The sequence below is a fragment of the Agelaius tricolor genome, unplaced genomic scaffold (assembly GCF_023055355.1).
Source record: "Agelaius tricolor isolate 1412-34295 unplaced genomic scaffold, bAgeTri1.0.p SCAF_13, whole genome shotgun sequence".
Lineage (NCBI taxonomy): Eukaryota > Metazoa > Chordata > Aves > Passeriformes > Icteridae > Agelaius > Agelaius tricolor.
The window spans coordinates 16,125,473-16,152,607 of NW_027269273.1; the positions used below are offsets into that span (position 1 = coordinate 16,125,473).

The 27,135-nt window shown below is 37.2% G+C and overlaps 1 protein-coding gene across 2 annotated transcripts in view; it reads right to left on the reverse strand.

Moving 5' to 3' along the window:
• ADK (adenosine kinase) overlaps positions 1-27,135 on the reverse strand; it is a 269,519-nt gene that overhangs the window by 39,513 nt on the left and 202,871 nt on the right. For both annotated transcript variants that reach the window (XM_071438863.1, XM_071438865.1), the window contains exons 8-9: positions 7,106-7,141; positions 863-977 (exon numbers count right to left, since the gene is read on the reverse strand). In XM_071438863.1, the coding sequence (XP_071294964.1) occupies positions 863-977; positions 7,106-7,141 (151 nt within the window). The remainder of the gene's footprint in view (positions 1-862; positions 978-7,105; positions 7,142-27,135) is intronic.

Consider the following 27,135-nt stretch of genomic DNA (forward strand, 5'->3'; position numbering starts at 1 on the left):
GATCTTTATAGCAGTGACATACCTGCTTAGTGCCTAGCCCTGAAGCCACAGTCTGAAGCCAATTCTGATTTTGAGGCAAATATTGTATGAGTAAGCACCAGTCCCCCAGGTGCAAAGATTCCTCTACTTCACTTGATTTCCAAAGGAGGAATTCAGCCCAGCCTAATAACTCACCTTGTGAAGGAATGAGCTACTAAAATGGCTCGCCACAGCACATGTTTTTAATAGCTTTATTTAGTCTAGAAGCATAGGTGGACAGAATTAAAGAGACTGTCAAAAGGTAGGCAGTCATGTTTATAATGCTTAAATCTGTGTGTCGTACATCATCAATTCAGACAGCAGAAACTGCTTGAATCCTGCTAGAACACCTTTTTCCCACGTACTCTTTTGAGAATTGAAGAGCAGACGGCTGAGAAAAGCTAAAGCGAGACTTTCTGCTCAAAGCAAAAAAAGCCTGGAAATTCACTTAGTACTGGATTTCACTTCCTCCTCTTTGCAAATGTTTAAATATACTACACTGTTGCACAGCTGTTCTCAGCAGGCACAGTGTATCCTTGTTTGCAGCAAAGATGGCTACACAGATAAAATCTCGAGTCATAAAAACCTGAGTAAGACCAACTGCATCAATATTTTAAATCTATGTTATAAAAATGTTCAGAACTAAATTCTCAGGCATTCTTGTGAAATAATAGCTTCTTAAATTCAGACTCTTGAAACAATTAAAATCATAAAAGATGAGAAAGATGGAGTAACATCACAAGGCAAATGCTCTGACTACCATTTGAAAATTGTAAAACCTCAACTTGTAATTGATTAGCTGGAATATTTACTGTGAGTGACAATGGAGATTTGAAAAACATACCTGTGGCCAATACAGTGTCATCTTTGCCTTGGGTGAAGACTACAATTCGCTGCCTTTTAGTGTTCACCTTCGGCAGGGCTTGTGTCTTCCGGGCTATCTCTTTAATGTCTTCAGTCTATTAAGGGAGAGAAAGAAAATTCTTGTCACAGCATACTGGAGTGGTGGGAACTTTATTAGCAGATCAAAGATTTATTTTCTTACAGCTAGGTATAAAATAGACTTTACTGTCAGTAGAGGAAGATTTTTAAAGGGAAAAAGGGCATTCTCCTAAGGGCTTATGTAGTACTATGAGACTATTGTTTTTAATCTTGATAATGATAGTTCAGCTATTCCAACCACTGCAACACTGCAAAGCTAACAAAGGCATTACAGAACATTTCTTAATGAGCAATTAGTGGGTTTCTCTGCTGCTGACTGGATTCTAACCGTACCTTTCATAAAATTAAAAATAAAATCGGTAAGAGAGTACTTTGGATAAACTCCGAGCCTGGTTTTCATCCAGTGTAGCCAGGTTTTATACTATTGTCACACCTCTGACTTCAGCACACTTACAAATACTTTCTCTAACTTCCCTACAGTAACTGATCCCATCAAGCAAACTGTGCGCTGTACCCCTGAGAGGGTGTGCAGCCCAGCTCCCACTAGCTGGTTGCACAATTGAGATGCAGGGAAGCAAAGGGCAAAAGGAATATTCAGTGGGGCACAGAACATAACCAATTTTCTGCAGGAAGGCTCACCTGCAGAAGCTTCAGAAATCTTTGCTTTAAAAGGATATTGTACTTCATTCTGCATGTAGGTAGGCGCAGAGGACCTGGCAGACTGAACCAAACCTCTCATTTATCCAGTGTCTTACACATCAGCAAGTTTGGAATGTCTAAATTAATGCAGTAAACTCTAACAACACCACTTGTCATTAGAATATCATAATTTCTATTCTCTCTGTTGCCCTATGATCTGAAACAAAAGGGTTTCAATTTCTAATTGACATGGTTTTCAAGCTAATCTATAATAGGTATTTCTGTTATTTGTATTAACATCAAACCCTTTTATAATGCTATATGGGAAACTTTTGTTCTCAAATTTCTAACTCAAGTCAGTAAGTTCTACAAATTAACTTTAGTATAATCTATTTCTTGCCATAATTTATATATATATAGTTTTTTCTTTTATTTTTCTAACATTAGGAAAGGAGTATGCATGTCTGTAACTAATCACTGTGCTATTTACTGTGTCCCACTTTGTTAACATCTGTATTAAATAAAGCTGTATTTTTTTTCCCAGTTTCTTCTTTGTGCAAGGAACTGTAGTGAAACATAGCAATGGCATAGCCTTGAATATATGAAAACACAATAATAATTTCTGCATTGCTTTGTGTATTGTTTGTTATGATTCCAAACTCACTTGACACAATTACTATTACAGACAGAGAATATGCCTGGGTAAATATATTTACCAGCACCCCTTTATGTGAAAATACCTACTGTTTCTGCAACACTCTCAGCCTCCCTCTAATTTCTTCCCTAACTTTGGGTAGTCAGCGAACCCACTGATTTATATACATGTGGCAAACATGAAAATAGTTTCCTCTTATTTATTGTTCTATTATTTAAAATTAAAATTCTATTATTTATTGTCCTATTATTTAAAATTCTCTCCTACTTTTCATTTCCATATATGATACTCTCACTTGTGTTATTTCCTCCTTCCTCCTGCTTAGACAGCTAATAAAGCTTTTAGAAGGCAATTTGTGCTACCAGAGAAGAGAAGAACTGAGGGAAGTAACAGGGGCCATCTTCCCACTAATTCTCAGAAGGCAAGGAGCCTCTTAAAGATGCCAGAGAAAAAAATTGAAATTATTGCTCTTCTGTTTTGAAATGTTTTTTTAAGAGGTTTATGAACAGCAGGTATCAGCTGGTGGCACAAGCTGTTGAATATGGGATGGATGGAGAATGCAGCCCTCAGCCTGGTAATACACAGGCTTGCCAAAGCCTTGCCCCAGGAAGGTAAACCTCAATTCTGAGCTACTTCAGGCCTTGGGAATTAAGAGATCCACAAACTAAAGCACAATAAAGCATCACGAAGATCAAAGGAAATAGGGGAGAGGAGTTTAGTTTTTGCTAAGTAGCAAGTGGCTACTAGTGACTTTATTAGGCACATTTTCAGTGGAGTAAAGCAGGCACAGAAATCAAAGAGCTTGAAAATATTTGTACAATGTATTTATGGGTGCGATGAATTTTAAAAGGAAAATTATGAAGTTTTAATGGGAGAAAATGGCATGATCAAGAGATGATTTCTTCAGCTTAAGGAAGAATAAAGATTAACTTAGATGAAGAAAAGAGGACCCCAAGGAAAGAGATTGTGAAGAGTGATGATAAGGATGAAATAATGTAGACAGGGAAAAAAGTAAAAAGCACATATGTTTTCAGGAAAAATTAAATATATAATAAGCATGTAACAGGAGAAGGAAAGTATTTAGGTCAAAAAGGTAACTTTTTTCAAAAAGCAGAAATTTCAAGACAGAGAGGTTTGGACACTTCTGATTTTGCAGACTTTAGAAATAGCTGAATAGTGTCTTCTGTGAAAAGTAACTTTACCATTTTTTGCCAAAATTACTTCCCATACTAATTTTTTTCAAAGGAAGAGAATAAAATAGAGATTCAATGTGAGTGTTGAGGAGGCTTTAACTTTTGCACAGGTTTTTTTTGAAGGTACAATTGTGACATTTTACAATAAGTGACTATTTACAGCTGAAGACTGCAGAGGTACTAATGCCTCTCATTTTGTTGTCAGGCAAACATCATCAAATGCTGCCATCTCTGATTTCTGTTCAGAATAAATAGCCAAAATGTGTAATATTTGTTTTGCAGTGATTTTTACCTGCCCATTTGCTGAGTCTTTCTCATATGTCCTGTGCCTCTGGACACGGCAGAATGATAAGACTGCATTGGTTTGTGGCTTAAAGCCTCTACACACTCCTCAAATTCACAGGATACTCCCACATACCCACTTACATACTTGAACCTGATTTAACAAAGCTGACGTACAAATCTCACTGAAGCACCATGTGCCTGTTGATGCTGCACCTGAAGAATCTCCCAGTGGCACTCATGGCAGCAGGCCAGTGGGACAGAGGCATGTGAAGGAAGCGTGCCAGGTGTCCCAGGTCAGACATGTGCCAAACTGCATCCAGCCAGAACCACTACCAAACCTTGTCTTCTGAGTCCTGCCTCTGAACAGATCCCCAATAGCTGGGACTGCCATAGCCCTGACCTAAACAGGCATAAATCCTTCCAAAACAGTGCACTTGTGCAGTGTACCTCATTAACTTAAAGACCTAAAGCTGGTCCAGGGTAACAAAACTCCCTCTAATACGGTTCCCCAATGAATATGGACTTAGAGGAGACCTCTAACAAGAAAAGTTATTTTGCATGGCAGCTGCTACTAAACCCTTAGATATTTACTGTCTCATTCAATTCAGTTTGCTTCTTGGGTGGACAGACAGAACTGAACCCTGAATTTTATGTTTAAAGTAGTATTTTGTTTTCCTAACTCCTATGTAGAAGGAGCTGAAGTTACTTTTTTGTAAAAGCAAAACCTCATAAGCCTTTGTTATTTGAAAATTAATAGAAATGCCGTCAAAATATAAAGTATGTATAGATATACACTATATATATATCTCCATACAGTTTAAAAATTACATAGAACATGAAATTCACCAAAAAACCCCCAACCCCACAGTGATGCTTGGAAAGAGACAACATCAGAAGTAATGTTCTATTTTTGATTATTACAAATAAGTCTTGGTTAGTGGATAAAATGAGGGAAATAATGGTCATCAAATATTGTGACTGATTTTATAAAAATACTTTGTATTTCAGCAAAGTACAATGGAAAACTAATGGTGGGAATGGTGCAGCATAAAGATTAAGATTCCTTTGACTGGAATTTCCCTTACAAAGAAATAAACAGAGTTGTGTCATGGAGGTGTTTTCTCTCACCTATAACAAGATTTCATTTCTTCAGAAAAGGTGTCTATTTTCCTGAAGTTCTCTTAATTGTAACTTCTCTTTTTTTTCAAAAACTGTTTCAGATACATTGAACTCATTTCATGTGTAAAAGATGAACTCAGTATACAAAACTGTTGAATTACTGTGAGGTAGAACAAAAAACCATAAACAAACAAACAACTAAACAAAAGAAGCTGGTCACCAACTGATTTTCTATGCTAAAAGATTTCTGATTAAAAAATAAAAGTCTTTCCCGGTGGCAATTCAAATGCAGCCACCAGCAACTTTTAATCACTTCTATGAAAAACATCCTCTTGATTTTTGCCCTGGTCAATCGAGTCCTTTCTTTTAATTTGCCATGCTTTACCAGTTTTCTATTCTCAATATAAAAATCAAGCTTTTGAGAGTTGTTGGGAATTTTTCTTGGTTTTAATTGAAAGGCTAATTGAAGCTCTTCAAGTTTTTCATAAGATGCTTTATTATCAGTGCGATTTTTTTTTTGGTCTCTACAGCACAAAAGGAAAACAAAACTGTGGACACTATCAAGTTTTACTCATCTCTGTCAGCAAACTTGACATGTGAATCGTTGCCAAGCAAGGGAGTAATAAGAGATAAGATCATAATCATTGTGCACTTTACTGATATGCTGTAATCAAATGTGGCAGATTTAGGATGTTCAGGAGGAACTGTGCTAAAATCTCTAAGCATGCACTAATGGAAAGGTTAATATGATGGTAGTTAGCAGACACCAGCAAAAGCAGTTTGTCACTAGAGCTGAATTTAAACCAGGCACATTCAAAGTCTTTAGCTCAAGGGGGCAATAAAAATATAGAATGGGTAGACTTAATACACTACTTCCTTTCTTTTTATTGTCTAGCTACCAGAGGGTACCAATAATATCTTATGCTTCATATTTTGGAGGCATCTGTGAAATTCATTCATTAGCATAAACTCAAAGTGTATTTTTATGCCTAACAATACAGATTATACAAATGAAAACTGACAGTGATAAAAAGTCTTGATTTCTACAAAGCAGCCATGTGAATTTGGGAAACATAAAATGAAATGGGACAGCCCACAGTTTTAATAGCTAAAACAGTGATGGCATTGATGTACCTGCTGGTGTATGGTTCTAAAGAAATCTAAATTGTAGAACAAAAGCTGTCAGTCTTTCCCTCTTTTTTTCTATGCAACCAATCACACACAGAAGTGGCACACTCTGGAAGCAATGTGGTTTGAATTGCGCGGCTTCTATTATTTATGCAAAATGGGTGTTGAGCAGTCAAACTCCTTTCTATTCTTTTGCACTGCAAACAAATCAATTAAGGTGGGTCTTATTCCAGTGAAAAAGCAACATGTAAAAGGATTTATGTGTGTTCAGTTCTGCAATTTAGATTTCAGTAAGATCACTTACTATCTGCAAAATTAGCACAAGCCTTGTCACATTAATTACAGTATTTAAAAACTGCCTGTTTGAATTGGTTAGAGACCAATAGCTGATGGTTCTCCAGATTAAGCTATCTGAATGTAGCCAATGGGAGGTACTAGTCAAATAAATACCTTGAGAAGATGAAATCAAAAGCTCTGAAAATCACTGTAAAATCAACAGTATTTACTTCAAGAAAGTAGAGGATCAGACATTTTTAGAGCTCAGATGGAGAACACCGACTCGAATATGTTTTGAAACAATTGCCACACTACCTTTTCTAAAAAGCAGCTGTTTGTAGAAGTATGGTTTACATTAATCAGTACCTAACAATTTTATATACAACCTTTCTAAAATTCATTTGCATAATGATAATCCGCATATGGCAGGGTTTAAGTTATTTAAGCAGTGTTATATTTCACTATTTAGTGTTGCTTCACCACTGCTTTAGCAGCGAATCCTTCTGGAGTGTAATGCAGCTAATGAGGTAGCTTTTTAACTGAACAAACTGACAGGTCCCATATCTGCAGAGGCAGCTTGAAACCGTGCCCAACCTCTCGGCTTCCCAAGAGGCTTTTCAAAATTCAATAAATAACATCTGTAGGCGATGTTGGGTGCAGACCTAGCAGAGTGCGTCATAACACTGAGCTGGCAGAACAAAGAAACCATGACGACTGCCAAGTTTCCATGGCAACCGCTGCGAGGCTTGGAGAGTATAATAGCACATCAATCATTGTCCAAAAGAACTTCATTATCAGCAAGAAAAAAACCTTTAGGATCTGTTTAGTGTGCAATTGTGGGTTAACTCACCTCAAAGCCTTGCTCTCTAGCAAAAGTGGCAGCTTCCTGAAATAATAAAAAAAGAACAGTTAATTATAAAGTGCTAGATAATGAAGAAATAACACATTTTGAAACTCATTCAGCCAGTTTTCCTTTTACACGATTATCTCAATATAGCCATATACAGTTGTGCAATTCTGATAGAAGCACCAAAAGCTTCTCCCTCTTCCCTCAAGCCCAACAACAGTACAATGTCAACACATTTCTCAAGTTCAAATAAAGAAGGTACAATATGTTTTTTTCCAAGTAAGGAAAGTTACTTCTGCAGATAGGACTTGAACTAGGAAACATCCCTCAGACATATTTTTAATTGAAATTGTACTATCTCCATTTATGAATGACACTTCATGGGATACATGTTATCAAGCCATTTAAAAAAAATCATTTGTGCATTAAAAAATCAGGATCACTAAATGTGTTCAAACCCTTGTGGTAGAATCAGATGAGCATTTAAAAATATTCTGATGTCTTAATCACTGCTTTAAGCAATTTAACTATGTTCTTTTCCTGAAAGAACAGAGGAAACATCATGGTATCAGTATGTCCTCATGTCTTATTTATATTAATAGGTGCAACTAAAAATCTGTTTTGAAATAAAAGCAAGGGAATGGAAGACAATAGCAATGTTTTTCCTTTACTTACTTTCTATCTTAACATTGGAAATACTGCAGAAAACCCTTGAAGTCTTTATGTTTTAACTTGCATTCTTCCAGATTATCTTTGCCAAGTAATATTAATAGAGGGATAATCTAGAGCCAAAATGGTGAGTTGATCTAAGTAAACAGAAATGAATACTGTACCAAAGCAATCCAGTGTGCCTACGAGGGGTTTTAGTGCTTCAGAAAACACACAGTTGTGGACCTACATGATCCGTCAATTTGGGGGCAATAGAAGAATTTGAAGTGGGTACAATTGATTATAACAACAGTAAGTTGAGGTTAATAAAATGTGATAAGCTGAAAAGCACAACTCCTCAGGCTGCTTCACTGCAGAAACATAAGGCTGACCGGGTTACCCTTAGCTGATGTTGACAGAAAAACTGAATCATGGTCCTGACAATTGGGTGCGGGCAAGGTTAGCCACTTTGACAATTTACTTACAATTGAATCCCTTCTTGTACATCACACAGTCAATGACATTTGCTAGCCTGGCTGTCAAGAAGGAGTGTAGGGTTCAAAGATAATCATGCAGTGTTTTCCTAAACCAGCATGTGATTAACAAAGCCTATGCTCATATGAAAAAAGGAGCCTTGCAAGCTTCCACTCTGCAGTGATGCACTTACAATGAACTGCAACACAATCAAGAAAGCCTCAAATGGGACCGTGACACAGAAGAAAAAATAAAATAGGAGAAATAAGGGAGCGATAAGGGGGAAGAGAATAAGAAAATTGACTAAAAATTATGTCTTCTAGCCAAATAATTTCTTTAACCTCAGGTTTTTGGTCATGCAATTGAAATCGGAAGTTACACTGATCTGTCCTAAGGGATTTCTTTAAAATCCCAATACAGCAGGACATTAACATCTGTGTTAAACTATTGTCTGGCCAGGAAATTGGACACCGGTACATGAAATAAAAACTGTTCCAGTGAAGTGGTGCTTTCTTGTGTGGGAGACTTTCAGAGAATTCATCTTAATTTTCTGTACTAGGGCACCCATGCATAGCACATGTGTTTTGGAAGACCTGGCCCTTCCACAAGAAAGGATAAATGATTGCACATTTGTTAAAAAGTATCTCATCTTCAGATTCTCCTGTAAGAGCGTCATCTTTTAGCCCGGTCTGCTGCCCAGCTACATGAATAATGGCAGCCAGCATAAAATCATAGATTTTCCTGCAGTTGACCTCTAATCTAAGGGTGCCTGAGCATGCCAAAGAACAACAGCAATCTTAATTTTCTTCTCTCCTATCAACTGAACCTCAGAATGACTCCTGAGCAGCTTATTTCAGTAAGGATTGTGCTTACAGTCCCCTACAAACCAGCCTCTCTCAGAACAAGATCCCTTTAGGAATTAAGGCCTTTCCAGTAAAAAAACAAAAAAAAAAAAATAAAGCTCAAAACACACATTTGGACTGTAGAGTTTAGTGCTTGTGAAACACTGAGAAATGTGAGGCAGGCTCTGATTGCCAGGGACAGTTCAAAGTAAATTAACCAGATAAAAGCGACGAGAACCTTTTAGTATCTATTCACAATAACAGTGAGAACAGGAAACAAGCAGAACCCATCTGTGCAGCCCTAGGGCACCTCATACTGAGCTTCACGTCTCTAATAAAGTAGTCAGGTTAAAGTCTAAGTGGATGTAACATGTGGAGACTGCTTGGGTTACAGCGGCCAGCCGGGGCGTTCCCTGGTGCAGGTGATAATCAGTATGATAATCACTATATTTACAGGCTTTCCATTTTATATCTGACACTGAAAATCACGAAGAAGGAGGGATTAAGGAAATAAACAACCCACACAGAAGCTTTACCGCTCCCCAGAGAATGCAGCATTTTCATTCATGCGTGACATGCGACAACAGCAGAGCAAAACAGCGACAGAACAGAATTTTCTTAGGAGGCTTCATTTCACATCAGGACTTCTTTCAGTTTTGATAAACTTTACACATTATTCATTCATTATTCCAACTCAGCATTTTCAGAGCTGTTTCTGTTACTGCCTACAGAACATTTCATAAACCCTCTCCCCACCTTATCACTGTTTCATACTAAAAATATTAAAAATTCACACTCCTTTTTCAATATAGCCTTTTTACTAACTGTGACAACAAATTTATTGTTGCACCATCTAAAGTAGAAATGAGATTTGTTTTTAGTTGTGAAATGTCATTTGGCTCATGCTGTTTGGGGGAAAAAAAATCCTAAGTACACTCAAGCTGATGAAACCTGTGTGCAATGCCACTTAATGGGAGTAACACAATGTCACCAAAGTTAACACACACCCTTCTCTTTACACAATAGTGAGCAGTTTACACAGGAAAGCGAGATTAATTAAGGAGATAACAATAAAAAAGACAACTTCCGTTAGTGCTGGCCTTGCTGTTATGTTAGAATTTGCTTGCTAGCCGAAAACTATTTCCATTCTTGCATGTATTCTACTGCTGTTGGAGCCCCAGCTGAAAACTTTTTCCATTCTTGCACGTATTTCATTGCTGTCTGAGCCCCAGCACTCAGTAAAAGGAACTGTTTACAATCTACACACAGGCTAATTTTAACAGGACTTGTTAAAATCCTGAGCCCTTTTATCACAGCCAGTACAAACTATTTGTTTATAAGTAAACAGAAACATACCCTCGAAACACAGAATCCATCAGCCTCTGCAATCCTAGGAGTAACGTATAATCCTATGCTAGCCCCCTGTGTTAGAATACTTTTATGATTATAGAGTTAAAATGGCTCAACTTTGATAATTGCATGTTCAGTTTGCCGTGAGACACAAAAGGCCCATCATATATTGAATATTCTTGGCACATCCAAAATTTTTTTTGTTGGTACCAAGGTTTTATGATTACTTGATCAAATTACAGCCAAAATGGTAACAATATGCATAGTGGGTTAAAATTAATTTATGTAGGCCAACATAAAACTCACACAATTGTACTGAACAGCATTTGAAACCACGTATTGCCAAAATTAGCTGACAAAGGCTGTTTCAAAAACACCAGCAACATTATTATGTACAATATGCATTTTAACCTTTGTATGGAAAAAAAAAGGAGCACTGAAAACTAAATTTGCATTTCATTGCCGAAATCAACATTATCTCATAAAGAAATGATAAAACAGCAGGACAGCAATGATACCCTTGCACACTGAATGCATTTCTCATAATTGCACAAAAAAGCAAATGCAGGGGACGCTGAAGATAATCCCTCCCCTGCCATCCTTCTTGGTAGGGAAAACATCTCACAGAATAACCTCAACTCACATATTACAGTACTACCCCCTGGATTTGCTGTTTTTAACTGGGAGATTACTGACAGGTTTTGAGGGAGTTCCTACTTCATTAACTGTGAACTTCCCGACTTGCCCAAAATATACCCTATTCACATTTCCAGGAATACCATCCTCTTTTCTCTGCACAGCCAGTCGGTGACGCAGAGGGCTCAGCCCAGCCCGTGAATCAGCGCAGCCTCAAGCCGGCACTCACACAGACCATGTGGAACTGCAGAGGAAGCTCCTTGCAGCCCAGAGCGGAGCAGAGTGCATGACAACAAAAAGAAATAAAAAAGTAACTCACTCAATGAGAAATAATAAATGACCACGAGGACCATAAACTTTGTGTCTGTTTGATGGGACAATTCCTACTGGTAACAACCATGTTTGATTGTCATTTGAATAGTACTTCCAACACTGTACCTTATAAGCCTTTCTAGACTGCTAAAATCTTCTAAAAATTACTCTTAAACATTTTCTTCCTTTTTTACATTTCAGAAGTACGGATTGTTAGTTTTCTTCTATTTACATTGTTTCCTTGAAGACACTGAATGCTATGATTTTCTCGCTCAGGTAATTCCCTTTTTTTCAGTATAATCATTTACTACCATTCATCCCACTCCTGAGTTCACCTCCAGTGCGGGTGTAAAGTTGTGCTCTTTGTATCCTCCCTTGCTTTCCTACAGATTGTACTGTTTGTGGCAACAAAGTTACTTTCACAACTCCAACATTAAAACCCTGTTTTCTAAAAGGAATGGGTGACAACTGAAATAAATAAATGAAGATGTAGGGAAGATTTTTGTAGAAGTGATGCCCACTGATATCCACAACTTCATTCTGTAGAAGACAGAGTCAAATGATCAAGGTTGGCTTAGACTGATAATCTTTCTTAGAGATAGATGCTGAAGTTTCATATTTCTGAAACAGACATTTTTATACAAGATTTCCTAAAGGACAGCAGACTTGTAAAACAAAAAACCAAAACCAAACAAAACAAAAAACCAAAAAAAAGTACAATTTGTCTCTCTGCACTATAGACATGAGTCTTTATTGTAATGTAATTACTAAGACTTGTAGTTTATCGTCCCTTAAGTAGGCACATTTGTCCTTCTATCTATCTGTGCCTTCTACCATCTTCCCCATTCCCTAACAAAGAGGTTTCTTATACAATTCTGTGTTTTTAGAGCTATACCCTTTTTTAATATACATCATAGGTACTGAGAACCTCTGTTTTCAGTGGCATCTGTTGTGCCCTGTAAATCTGAGTATAAGCCAAAAAATGATACTCTCTTTTGTTAAAATCTCCCTTCTTATTTTCTTGGAAGATAAGTAAAGAAGAATGAATTAACATGTGTCCTCCTTTTGGTATTTCCTTCCTAAAAAACTTGTCACAGTGCAGGAGATGAACTAGTTTTTAAGAAAGAGACCTTGTGAGCTGTGCCATGCCATGTTTTCTACTCTTCCAGCTCCAGGCCAGTTTATACTAAATATGACCCTGGAAATGGGACTTAAGGCATAGAGAGGACAATGGATTTTCAATTGCCGCCTTTGAATTATAACAAAGATGTCATAAATACATTCACAAACTTCAAAGCAGAGTTGGTGGGGTGTTCTATAAAATCATCAGGTATTTAATGCAGCCCATGAACATGCAGCACTATGACCTGTCTTTATACCACTTTTTCCTGTATATGGTTCACAAAGCCAGACTAAGGTAAACCTGATTTTATTCCCTGTCCCAATTCTAGGAAAGTAATAGATTCATATACATACACACACAGAGACAAAAAACCCACACAGGATATTTTCTGAAACACATGGTGAAATTCTGCTACAGCTGGGAAAGTTTGCGATACACGTGGGGATGTGCTACACGGATGTAATGTTTCAGTATTATTTTTGTTTGACAACACAGAGGCCTAATCCTTGATTCAGTCAGTAGTGTAAATCTGTTCATGTTTCAGAGAAGGTCAGTGAAAGTGATCAGAGAATGGACAGACCCCACACACAGCTTGAGAATCAACACTGAGAACCAGCAAGTATCCATCCCTCCTGGATATTACTGGAAAAAACGCAGCTGGCATCAATTGGATGGGCAGATTATCATAAAGGAACACTGAGGGTTTTTTTACCCCACTTTCTTTTTCTTATGAGCATTACTAGACCTCAATTTTATTTTTTTCCATGAAGGATAGATAGTGAGAATTCATATCATATCCTAAAAAACATTTCAGCTTGCTCCAGAAATACTAAAGACACTGGCAAATATATGTACACTGCCTTCACCCAGCAGCTGAAAATATAAAATAATAAGAATCAGTTCAAGTGAATAATCAGAATAAGTATAAATACCATATGGGGTTAAAGTTGTGGTGTTCAGAGGGGGTTCTGGCAGAGTACCAGAGGTTTTTGTCTGAAAAAGCCTAGTGTGAAAAGAATTGAGAAAGAAACATATTTCCTGTCCTGCTTGGGTTCACCCTGGAGTGTTTGCATCACGTACAATTCATTAATATTCAAGCTATTTATCCTCCTATTCAGGTTACTACCAGAACTACAGTTCCTGCCAGAATCTTCTGTGGAAAGAATCACCCTGAGTCAGAGCTTAATGCCATTACAGGGTCTGCAACGGCTGCAGCAGGGATGTGCCTCTGAGCCATTTTGAAATTTTATGATGGATAAAGTGCTATTACTTACATCTCTATCTTACATCCTTACCTAAAGAACTGAACTTCTTATGACTCTGTATGTGGCTCTCTCCTCGCACATTACAAGCATCAAATTAGTGAGCAATACTTGTTTACATCATTTCTCTATACAAATATGTCTGTTTCTACCTTAAAAATAAATGCATCATCATCAGAAGTGAGAAAGAAAGAAAAAAGACACCCCTTCCTTAAATATCATTAAATCAGGAGAACATAATAAAAATGAAAACAAAAATATTAATAGCTAGAATATAAGAGTTCTATTTGTATATAAAAATAGATGTGTGGGGTCTTTTGAAGTCTTTAATACTGCTCACTGAATGCTCCCAGTGCTACCTTTCTGGCTGGAGGGTGACAAACAGAAATAAAAGCTTGCATCATTTTCAATGAGGCCTTCTGTGATTGTAACCACTTAAACTAGCCTGAAATCAGACTAGATATTCTCATCTAGCAATTTCAGATGAAGAGAATAATCAGACACTCTGCTAAAAGTGCTAGGATCTAGCAGGATTCTCTCTAGTCCTGCTAAAAGGTTAATGTATTTTTAGCAGTGAAATTGAGTTGTTTTATATACTTTGTTTAGTGTGATGTCATGCACAACCATTTAGAATTATAACTGAAGCTGTGGCATTGGGAACTCTGTAAAAAGCAATCATTGTGTCACACTCTTCATGTGCTGGGCTTGCTTTGCTGGCTAACTCTGGCAAAAAAATAAAGTTGCTCACTGCAATCTTCAGCAACAACAATATCTTTTAAATTGATCTTCAAATGACATATTTTACCCTTTCAATGAATTTCAAACCCACTTGACTTTAGGATTCTTACTGGAGTTTCTTGTGCTGTTTAATGTAAATTCAATGATGTATTTATCTGTATTCAAGATACGAATACTCAAGATGAATTTTGTTTTCTGAAATTTTCAATTTTAGCTAACTGTAGCTACTTTATGGAAGGAAAAACCTAGTTCTCAGTCTGTACCAGCAGCGCTCTCTCACAACATGGTCATTGCACAGAAAAACAACATTTCAATCTGACCACAGTTAGATCACTGTGGTCCTGAGTGAAGAACACAAGTTCTAATTCCAGATGTGACTAGGGCACTATTTATCATTTTGGACAAGTTGCTAATTTCTTGGATCAATTTTTAAAAAATCCATAGAAGTTAGAATTTAACTGCTTTTGACCATTAAGTATTTATGGATGAGGGAGTTTGGTAAAGTTTATTTTTCTATTAGAAGCCATTTTGAACTTGAGACAGGCTCAAACAGATCAGAGATCAAAAGAATAGTCAAATAATGAAATTAAAGGGATATGATTCCAAAATATTTTAAAATGGTATTAAAAAGACATGCAGTGGTTGAGTTTAGGAGGGACCTCTGCACATTATCTCCAGAGTCCAACCCCATTCCTCAAGCAGGGTCAGCTAAAGCAGGCTGCCCAGGACCCCCAAGTTTTGAATATTTCCAAGGATGGAGTCTCCACAGCCTTTCTGGAAAATCTGTTTCAACACTTGACCACCATCACAGTAGAGATTTTTTCTTATGCTTAAATGAAATCTCCAGTAGCTGAATGTGTGTCTGTTGTCCCTCTTTGCGTCACCTCCCACCGCTGCAAAGAGCCTGCCTCCATTTTATTTACTACCTCTTGTTAGTGTGCCTTGATAACATCTCCCTGACCTCCTCTTCCTCAGACCCTCACTCTCCCCTCCTCATACAACAGATGCTCCAGCCCTCACTCATCTTTGTGGCCCTTTGGTGGCACCACTCCAGTAAATCCCTGTCCTTCTCACACCAGGGCCCAGAACTGGACCCAGCACTGCAGACACATCTCATCAGGGCTGAGCAGAGGGGAGGCACAATCTCTGCCCCTCCACCTGCTGGCAGTGCCCTTCCTAAGGCAGCCTGTGGTCCTGAGCTCTTCCTTCCTTGTTGTGCAGCCACATCCCTGCCTCATATCCTTTTTTTCCACTGAAATTCTGAGGTCCTCTTTTGCAAAGCTGCTTTCTACCCAAGTGGTTTCCAGCCTGTCCTGGGACTAACATTCCTCCCTAGGTAAGATGACCTTCCATTTCCATTTGCTGAACTTCATGAGATTCCCATCAAGCCATTTCTTCCCTCTGTCAAGGTCTTTGAAACTTCGTATTATACTGTGATTTTTCTTGAGGAAGCGGGGTTCAGAATTCCTATGACAAATGAAACTACAAGCATACTGAGCATTCCATTCTACTTTTAATGCACCACACTTAAGAAAAAAGGAATAAAAAAAGAAAATTACAAAAACTAAGAGGTAGAAATAATTAAATAATAAAATAGTGTATAAGTATGCATTAATTCCTATAGAAAAAAACAGATATTGTAATTATGGAAAATTACATTCCTGCATTGAAGATCAGTAATCTTTCATCTAATACATAACAACATAATTATGAAAACTACTTACTTGTCAAAAGTGCATAGTTTAGCAAGGGATTACTCCATGGATAACTGTATGCAGATCCCTTTCTTTCAGTGCGACCATTTGCCCCAAGATGCACTGGGTATGCAGCAGTAATATTGATATGCTGAATTCACAGGTTTTGCCTGTGGGGTATTTGCTTCCCTGTTAAACCAACCTTATGTACACACATACATATACATACACATACATGACTTTTACAAATGCATATCTAGATCATGATAAAACAAACGTGATCTCCCTATCTAAAACTTCCTGTTTCAGTTTTCCATATGCACTCATTTTCCAAGCCCTTCCTTGTTAAATTAGTGGTTTTCATAAGCAATTATATTCACTAGACCTCCAGCTAGGGAAAAACAAGGTGTCTGCAATGGAATCCCATCCAGTAAAATATAACAATTTATTGGCACCCTCACCTTTTCTGAGCACTGGAAGGTTATGAAGACCTACAGCTATGATTTGAGATACACTGGTTATAGCATCATTCATATTAAATAGTACTGATAGATATTTTTGTTACTATGAAGTTATTTTACCTTGTTAATATAGTTGCAATGACTTATTATCCGTTCCCCCTTCAAGGTATCATTTGATATATTCACTAGTTATAAAACATTAAATTATAAATACATTTTTCTTTCAGCATACTGACTGAAGTTGTACAATTTGCTATGTTCATAAACTCACATAAATAACTTTTAAAGCCAAGCTGAAAAATAAAATTTGGACTCAGTCCACACAGAGAAATGAAAGATTTGGTCAACATCTGAATAAAAGAAAATTCTGAGTTTCAACTGTGCTATTTTTACAAGAACAGTTCTCTAAATCTCTGTTAAGCAAGGACACCATCCTAGTGCCACCAACTGTATATTCTAAAGGATCACAAAAATCTATAATAGTTTTCAAACAATAAAGTTTTATAAACTTGGTACAGAATGATACAAAAAAATTACCATTTCTGATTCTACCATATGTGCATTCTCCACATACTTCCAGACTCAAGGAAAATTTTTTTTATGCCTCAGCTACATTTCAGAACAGCTACCATTTCACCTCTAATTCTATTACTTCAAAACGCTACATTTATTTTAGGATTTGTCTCCCAACTATTCTTTAATTACTGAGATAACAGATTGACATTAAATTTGAGTATACATTTATATATTTGTTAACCAGTTCTATATGCTTAGTAGATGTAAGCAAATGAACCTGCAATTGCACCTGATACCTTTCTTATTTTACACATGACAAGTGGAAGACTACAAATTATTCTGAAGCTGAAATTAGTAGTCATAGTAATAGTAGTAGTAATTCAGTTTTGGACAGGTTATTTTTAGCTATGTACTTGCTCAAGCCCTTCACTGCAGATTTCTTACACCTCTGAGTGTTTCAAAGTATAAATAATCTATTTTTTCCTCTGCCTCTAGCATTACATTTGTGTTTAAATATAACAGAAGTTATTTCAAGCTATTTAGTTTGACTCACACTTTCCAACACAAAGGATTCCTGTGATTTTTTTCCAAGATGCTGTGTCTCTTCCATTTTATGCAAAATTTGAAAAGAGCTGTAGGGTCAGCTCAGTGCTGTTCTTTTGCTCAGACTGCATTCTGATTTGGGCTCTAGAAATTTACTTCTTTCTCTTACATTGGTAATAAATTTTTTGGCCAAATACCAGATAACAAGTGAATGAGAACATTCTAAAGCAGTAGTGCTATACTCTCAGAACAGAAGTAGTGGCAATAACAGCACACCAGATGCTGCATTGGAGTTTTTTTTTTTTTTTTTTTCTTTTAAAGACAGTTATTTATGGATTTAGGGAAATGAAGAAAAAATAGGCTGAGGCCTCTGAAAAGTGGCACAAATTTGTAGAATCTTCTTGGTTTGAGGTTTATTTTCTTTTCTAAAGAGCTACAAGGAATGTAATGCTCACATAATGTACTAAAATCTAATTATGTTATAAACAAGTCAGAACAGATATTCAGCACTACCAAACATGTACACTACAACTTCCTGATTCCTTGCCTCTTGTCAGATTTTTATATCATGCATTCTCCTCTTTCAGTCACATTAATCAGCTCTTCTGAACAGTGCTTAAAGAAGCCACATATGATATCTACCATGCCATGTTTTGAAAATCACCATGCTCTAAAAAGGCATTTTGATCTCAGGTTTAGACCATGAAAATGAACAGTTTATTTGGAGCCTGGATGGCTTACATGGCAAGCAGTGAACAGTTTGCAGAGGATACTGTGCTAAAAGTGTCACTTTAAAAAAATAATATTGAAGCAGTTCTTTACAAACATGGCACTTGTCCAAAGCACATATGGAACGTAAATATAACCGTAAAATTTTATGCACCAGATTTGACCAAGGTCTTGAGTGCTAATTTATATTTTCTCCATTTTGCTGGAAGACTAGCTGCATTTGATAAAGCTACTTCATAAGGACTCTGTTCTCCTAACATTTACACATCACACATCTGGACTTGGAAAAGGATTCTGAGTAAAAGAGCCAACTAATGCAGATCTTGTTTATGTTATATGCAATTACTCTTGTGTCATGAATCTCTCTGGGATATCAGAATGTGCTGAAGACACTCAAACAATATATACTTCAAATAAAAGTGCAAAAGCCTGAGTGTTTCCATCCCTACCAATGATCCTGGTACACATGATCATGGAAGAAAATTAATGCTATTTGTATTTTCTGACAATATTGCACTTCATTTTTATTAATTATTTGTATGTAATTAGAGCTGCCCTTAGCATCTGAAGATCTCTGTTTGGATTGTTTTTCTCTTACAACTCGCTCACTGCAGCCAAGGGAACTAAGTGATGGCAGTTGCAACACTCAATTCAGTTACATAAACACATCTTCCTTGCCAGATTCCCCTGCGGTGTTCCCATTTCATGAAGTCAGGCTGTAGCATTTAGTAATGTACTGTACCAGCAAGTTTCTTTTCATGTCACAAAAGATTAGGTCCTCTGCTCCTGGCAGCAGAGCAGCATGTGTGTGAGCATCACACACATGGAATCCACCCCACACCAGGTGGCTGCACCAGCAAGAGAACAGAGAAGAAATACAATACTTGACTAGCTGCAGAACAAGAACTGGATGTCAGATTTTAGCAGGAGAAAGACAGCCTTCACCCAGAAAATAAAGCAGATTCATTCCTAAGTCTGTTCCAGTGTCAAGAACAATGAGTGTATGCTACACTTTCAACCATACACAAGATGCATGTGCTTCAGTCTATACTGAGTGTATTTGGCAGTAATGATAAATAATGCTCTGGCCAGACCCTCCCTGTAGATGTAAACAGAGTTACACTTTTTAACATCACGGCTGGAACAAACACACCTCTGACTATGAAAGCAGTATGTGGTAAAAGAGGTGACATAGACAGAGTGACCTAATCCATCACACAGCCCATCAGCTGCAGGGATGAGGGGCTCTCTGGACAGAGTTCCTCCCACACCTGCCCATCAGTGTAAGGCTGGGTGGTCACAGTCCAGTGATTTGCCAGATCTTACCTTCCCCATGGACAGGTCACTGCCAAAGGCTAGCTGGGAAATTAGTGGCTGGATGGCTCTGCAAGGATCAGGCACAATGTAAGTCTCTGGGCATGTTTGTAGCAGGCAGTGGAGCATCACAGAGGTCTCAGAACTGCCTGAGCTACCAGGCTGAGCTGGTAATTCATGCACAGTCACACAGCTGAAGGTACTTTTGAAGCACCAGCAAATTGAATCATCTAGTTTTGCAGGTTGCCTGTCCTGGGTCAGTTCAAGTGTCATTGGTTGAAGAGTACACCTATGCACTTCAAGGATTAGTTGTAAATTCCACTTGCTGCCTAGATAAATATAAAAACACTGAGGGGTTTTTTTTCTGAGAAAGAAACATAGGAGAACGGAAAGAATCCAAACAAAAACTGAAGTAGCTGAAATTACTTTTTAATGGTTAAGAATTACAAAACCATGAAAGAGGCTTTTTTGGATACTTTTACACAATTCTCAGTCAACACTGAAGCTGTGTAAAAAAGCTTCCTTCCTTCTTTCTAACTTAAGACTTAATTTTCCTTTGGGGTCCTTTGATCAGGTTAAAGAGTCTAAACAACAGCACTGCTAAATAAAGCTGGAATCTGAACCACCTGGTCCACGTGTTCACTGCCAGGACTTAGGGAGGTTGGATCAAACTTCCTAGCTAAAGTGATTTCCTTACTCTTCTCTAAAACTCCTACAGACAAATAATACCTAACAGCACCATGTCCACATCCCTACCCAGCAAAGTGAGATTCTTTCTTTGTGAGAATTCTGACACGACACAATGCAAGGAAGAAAAGATCAACCATTACATGAATGTAGATCAATTTTACTTTCACATTTTCACATGGAATTGCTAAAGGTTGGCTCCAAGTGTTGACATGTTTGCTCAGTAATTCATGTGCCATGCTTCTCCTCAGTTAAACAAGAAAAAAACCCCACCTCTGTTCCAGCATAAGCTTGTCCACAAGTGGACACAACACAAATCTGAGTTAAAGCTGTTGTGCTTAAAATGATGCGCTCTTTCAGTTCAGATTAATGTTTCCTTGTAACCAGTCTTTGTTAAAGGAGAATGACTGATATGGTGGATTAAGTCTGCAGTCCTGCAAACTGCTTTTCTTCAAGTATCCATACTTAACTCACACTCCCTACGCATGGAAAAACCTAGCTATGAAAAGCAGTGGTCTGCAAATGTGGTAAGAGTTTTCACCTTTTACTTGCCCACAAGTCATGATGAGGTAATGCTTTACTGCCCAGTGGTTAATGCTGACTTGGGAAATCTAGTACCTGGCTTCTCAATTCTATTGGGTAGTGAGCTGCATGCCAAGGTTTAGAAGTTGCCACCTAAATTCTTCATAAATTTGCCATTTCTAAAATAAAAGAAGCAGCAGGTAAAAATCACACCACTTTCTGTGATGCTATTTTATATAATACTAACAACCTGTAAATATCCAAAGGATAGTTTTATTTAGTTAACACTTATAATCAGATAAAGTGTCTTCCTGAATAGTACACATTATTTTCTTGAAGCACTGCAGGTAAGTACCAATATTCCACAGAAGACTACAGGTTAAGTATATACTAGTGGAGTCTCTTCTGATAGGAGCCAGTGAAGCTTTTCTTGCAGCTTAGTGGCAAAGAATTTACAGTACTAGGGATGCCAACAACCCAACATCCATTTGCAACATAAAACGTTCTGTAAATCTGTGTGTTCCTGTTTGTTTAGAAAAGTGTGTGACACTCTCAACTTCTACTTTCAATACTTGTGCAGAGAATATTCACAGTTCAGGTGGCATTTGGGTATTTTGCATTTCAGAACTAGCAAAGAAGTCTGGTGACATGGTCATTGCTATGGTAACTATACTTTTGTAGTAAACACTGAAGTAAGTAGGTACATAAAACATGTATAAGTTGTCACTATATAAGTTACTGTTGCCCTGGGGCTGCAATAATTTCCTTCCTTTAAAATCGTTAAATCTAGCCATAAATACTTGGTATCTCTCAATGTCCTATAATTTCAATAAGATGACAAGGCTCCTCGTACATAATATAGTGCAAACACACAAGCACATCAATTTATCAAAATAGGAACTTTCTGAAGAAGTAATTTATTGGCCTGTAAGTAGCAAAGTATGAACAGGCTTCTGGCCTGAATAAAGAAAACTACTTCCAGGTTTGCACTCAGGCAAGACTGAGCTGTTGTGGGTATAAAATGCTAAGGCAATTTCTCCATCACTGGGAAATACAGTCATTTCCAGGCAGAGAGCTCCACTGGATCTTCTCAAGTTTTTCCCTTATTCTTTATTTCCTCCTCTCCTCAAATTATACACTAATGGCTGAGATGTGGAATGTAAAAGACAGGCTGGACCGTGCCTCCTTCAGCAAGCAGCAGTAATGTGCAGAAAAAGGGTTTGGTCCCCCTTTTGTCCCAGCAGAGCAATATAACACCATTGTTATGTCTTTCATACACAAACTTGTTTTGGAACAGCAAAGCGCAAGCTTAACACGGAGCTTAACCCAAGCTTCTCACACATAGTGACAATGAACTGATACTCAGAGAAAGGAAGCACAGTTGTCTTCCAATTTAGAGCAGGACTGTAACTCTGCTGGTCTGCCCATGGCACAGAATGAAGGCAGGCACTGATAGGTCAAGTGGATCCCTTGGGATCACCTCCCTGGCTTACATTACATGTATGGCTTGGAAGTCTTACACTTCAGAAACAAAGAGAACAGTGTTCTGTGACAGCTGCATTATATCATCATATCAAATGGATTAGGATGGCCATGGAGACTGGAAGGCCCAGCCAGCTATCAGTGATGAGGGAAGTACAGCTGAATGTGTCTTTTACAGAACATTTACCAACGTATGCCCAGTGACTGGACAAACATCAACAGACACCCTCTTAAACTAGAGAATCCTGCTGCTGCAAGAAAAAAAGAGAAAAGGTGCTCATTTTATGTATGATGAGAAAGCATCCACTTTAATGCATCATTGATGTTCTGATCATCTCTCTAATGCCAATATTAAGTCCTGTTTTTCACTTAAAGCAGATATTTGACCTCTGTTTGCTGTGACATATACTGTATCATAACCTTACTTGCTTTCAATATATTTTCTGAGTGTACAAGAACTTTATTTATGAATCCTTTGACAACTAGGTCCTTTACCATAGATACTCACTGGCTGTATCCCAAAGGGTTTACCAAATATCATAAGTAATCATCATTTGAAATTTGACATTCAGGCTATATTCAAAGATGGAAATTTGTACACAAACTATTCACAATGACTTTACCTAATTATATCTAGAAGGAATAAAACAGCGCAGGCAGCTCTGATATGGGATCACTGAAATGGTAGTTATCAGTCCTTGCCTCACGATTTTATAGACTGTAACAATTTATCTATGGGAAAGAAGCTCAAAGACTGTTTTTTGATTTCTTATTTTTAGATGGACTGTCTCTAATTAACTACATCCCTAATAAAAAAAAAAAAAAATCATGCAGCCACATCCTCTTTTCTTTAAAATATCCCCCATGTCTCTGCTGCCTTAGCTACACTGTACAGAGGGAACCTGAGACAGAAACTACAAGTCTGGAAAGGGACAACAGGGAGCAAGATCTCCATATTCGTCCAGCAGTAAATTCTTAGATCAACTCAGGCTGCAATGTGCAACTTCACACTAATATAACTGCAAATCACCCCCTCAGAGGCTTCATTCACCAGTGGTGCTCTCACTTCATTGTGCTGTTTTGCTGATCCAGAAGGTACACAAGTACAGGTTAACAGGCTGGTGCGCTGTGGCTGTTTATCTCATGCTCTGTTACATGTGGAAATCTGTTCTTATGAGTCAACACTGATACACAACAATTTAAGGTTGGTACCACTTGAGAAGAATAGAATTTTTGCACTGTTGTGTAATCCTTGGTCTTTTCTTTGGAGTTAATGTATGATACTTTTAAAAAGCGATGATGATAATGATGACAATGATAACAACATGAACGCTACTAGTAATTAACAATAATAATAAGGACAAGAATAATAATAATCCAGGGTGAAAATTTACATCAAGTCAATATCAGTAAAAATCAGGGTATGAACTGATAACTTCAGTATTAAGAACTCAAGTATTGCTGTAAGAATTTTACAATCCACAGCTTGAATAGAAATTCCAAAAACCCAGGGTTGGAGTGATATTGAAAAAAAATCAATTAAACTAAGGTAAAAGACAAGCAAGTTACTCATACATTAACTCCTGCTGGTCTTGATACTACGAATGAAAACATAAAAAAGTCCAGTGTTCTGAAAATGTAATTCCCAGCTAATTTATTTCTCCAAACACTAAAATATTTAGTAGCAACAATAGTTATTCTGTAGTTTTACTACAGGATACTGTATCATTAGTAGTCTCAAGAGTAGGACTGAGACACCTCCCCAACACACAGCTCCTTCCTTCATGGTGCTCTTGTGCTGACAGAGGACCAAATTACCAAAGAGCCAGCTATTTCTCACAGATCTTGCATCACACAAACCCTGCTGTCACATTAAAAACTAATGTGGAAATGCAGGGAAGCCCAATCTCCTTTCCCTTTGCTCCCCTGCATAAGAGTTAGGCATAATTCAGTTAATGTATTCTTAGCCCACAAGCTTTCACTCTGTTCTGCTAGAATTCAACAGTTGTTTTAAAACATGGGGACTACTACTGAAAGTTGCTGGAAGTATTCATGCAGGAAGCTGAAAAGATTGACAGTGAATTTTTTTACTTATATAGCAAAGACTAATTTGTATTTTACGCTGTTTCAGCAGTCTTTAACTGTTTTCTTCAAAATCACTGGCTCAGTGGCACCATATGGAGCATGTTGAACTTAAGGTACCAAGAATGTGTCCAAGATATATCTCACTCCAGTGTGTTAAAACATTCCACCCTGCAGCTGTCATTATAGGAATATAATTCATACCCTAAAGTTTAAAGAAAAACAGTGCAGCTTACTATGCTTACAAAAATACAAGATTCTTTTGGTTCCAAGTAACAGTCAGTAAATGGAAAACAGTTAATCTTAAGAACTGCTGTCTTAAATATTTGAAATTTTAACTGATCATGAACTGCTTTAATTCTGCATGATATTTAAGACTGAAAGCAAACAAAAAAAAACCAAAACAAACCAACAAAAAAACAAAACCAAAAAACCAACCACCATGGAAGAGAATAAGAGAATTCCCAGAAAAAACATATAAAGGGACTTGTATATCCAACTTTAGCACAGATCATCATTGCTATTTTTCTTTTCCATTCACTGCATTTATTTTAAAAATTGATATATGAGATTATGGAGCAAAAACCTTAGCTACAATTTGTAATGGCACTGAACAAGTGTATCATCAGTGTTATGAGATTTCACCTCTCTCTGGTAATTACTTCTCTTTATTCATTTTCTTTATCTCTGTTTAAAGTGTAAGTTTCTCAGGACAAGGCATGCCTCTTACTCTGTTTTGCACAGTATAGATATATATTAGGAAATGTTATGAAAAGGTAACATTGCAACTTGCTCCGATGTCAATTTAAATTAGTCACAGGGTTTGGGCAACTTAGCATAGACAAAATTAGTTACATCTCAAATAGTTTTCAGGATCAATTGATTATATTTCAAATCTCTTTTTGTGAATTTTATTTACATGATGAATAATTTTTCTTCCTTGTGATCCTGAACAAGGATTTATTGCAGAAGATCTTACGAACAAATAAAAAACCGTAGCGCTGAAAATATTTTTCTAATCTAATTAAAGAAATAATTTGAAACATTTCTACATATTATATAAGTTACCCAATTCTCTGCATCCACCTAACTCTCAAAATCATTACATTATCATCAAATGTACAAGATTGTAAAATAGAAAAATTCGGGGGTTTTCTTTGTGCTTCATTGCATGAAACACAATTCTAAAAGTTGTTACCTTGAACAGCATCCACAAGACAGAATGTCTGTATAGCTTACTCCCGAATTAAGCATTTTCCTGGTCTAATAACATTGTTCAATAATCTATTACCTGCTCTCTTCCCACTGAATATATGCAAATGTCGTTGAAAGTAGGTAACTTCTGTTAATTTATGCTGCAATATTTTACACAATGCATTTTTCAAGTTCAAGTAACAATAAAGAGAAACCTTTTTAAGAGTAGCAGAGGTTAAGCATGGTTAAAAAGTGATAATTGACATTTAAGTTCCTAAAAAAACCAACTCCAATGGAAGAGGTACAAAATGAATCCCTATGGCCTGAATAAAGTCTGTTACAATGAAGACCCTCCCCTAAAATACTTCATATCTTTACCATAAATGAAAAAATAACTTTGGGATAGGTTATGTTGTCACTTCCTTGCAGACTTAAAAATTATCCCAAGAACGTGGCTGAAGATCATGTTAACACCCTTAACACTTTCATCTTGATTTTAGCTTGTTCCACCTGAAATATATACAGGCACCACTCATCCTGGGACACAGAGTTCTTGTTTGAAATATTCAAGAAACTCATCTGCAAGTAAAGCTAATATGGACTCCTGAAACATAGGGTTTTCAAGGGGTCTAAATAATGGGTCCAACCTCCCACCATTCTACACTTTAGAATGCTCCTAAGCCTGTCCACCCACCTCTCAGGTAATGCTTGTTCAGAGACAGGTCACAACTGGCAGCATAAGGCTATGTACTTCTTCAGCTCTTTTCGTGACTTTAGATTCTAGAAGAAAGGAATTTGGTTCCAGATGATGAGTGTTCTTTTTTGAGCAGTGAGATTCAGTAGTTTGACTCATTATCGTAATTCACATATACCAAGATGCAGCTCCATCCAAATCTGGCATTTACTTTGATGTTCAAATCAAATGCATAGTGTTTGGCAACTATATATGCAGAATTTAAATTGACTGATCCATTTATCTGAAACTGGTATGTGTCCAAGACCACTCACAGATGTATTTCTCCTGCTCTAGTAGAAATTCCAACAAGAGGAAAAAGACATGTTAATCATAGCTGCTCCAAAATAACACATACAGCAAATATTGTGTGTTAAGACCATCTGACTGCCCACCCACATTTCAAAAGAGGTTGAGAAAAACCAGGTAAACTGATGGTAAAGGATACCTGTGATTCCATTAAAATGCAGATATTTTTCCAGTTGCAGGGAGGTCCTCCTTGCAGAGCAATCAGGACTACCACAACAACATATTTTATGGCTACCACTTAATTTTTCATGAAAATTCTAGCTCTTTTTTTATTTAAAGGACTGTTGCACACCCTGGAGAGCTCAACAGTCTGACAGACAAGTTAAACATGCCCTGGTTTCTCAGAGGAATTCTGGAGCAGAAACATGCTTTATTAAAAGAG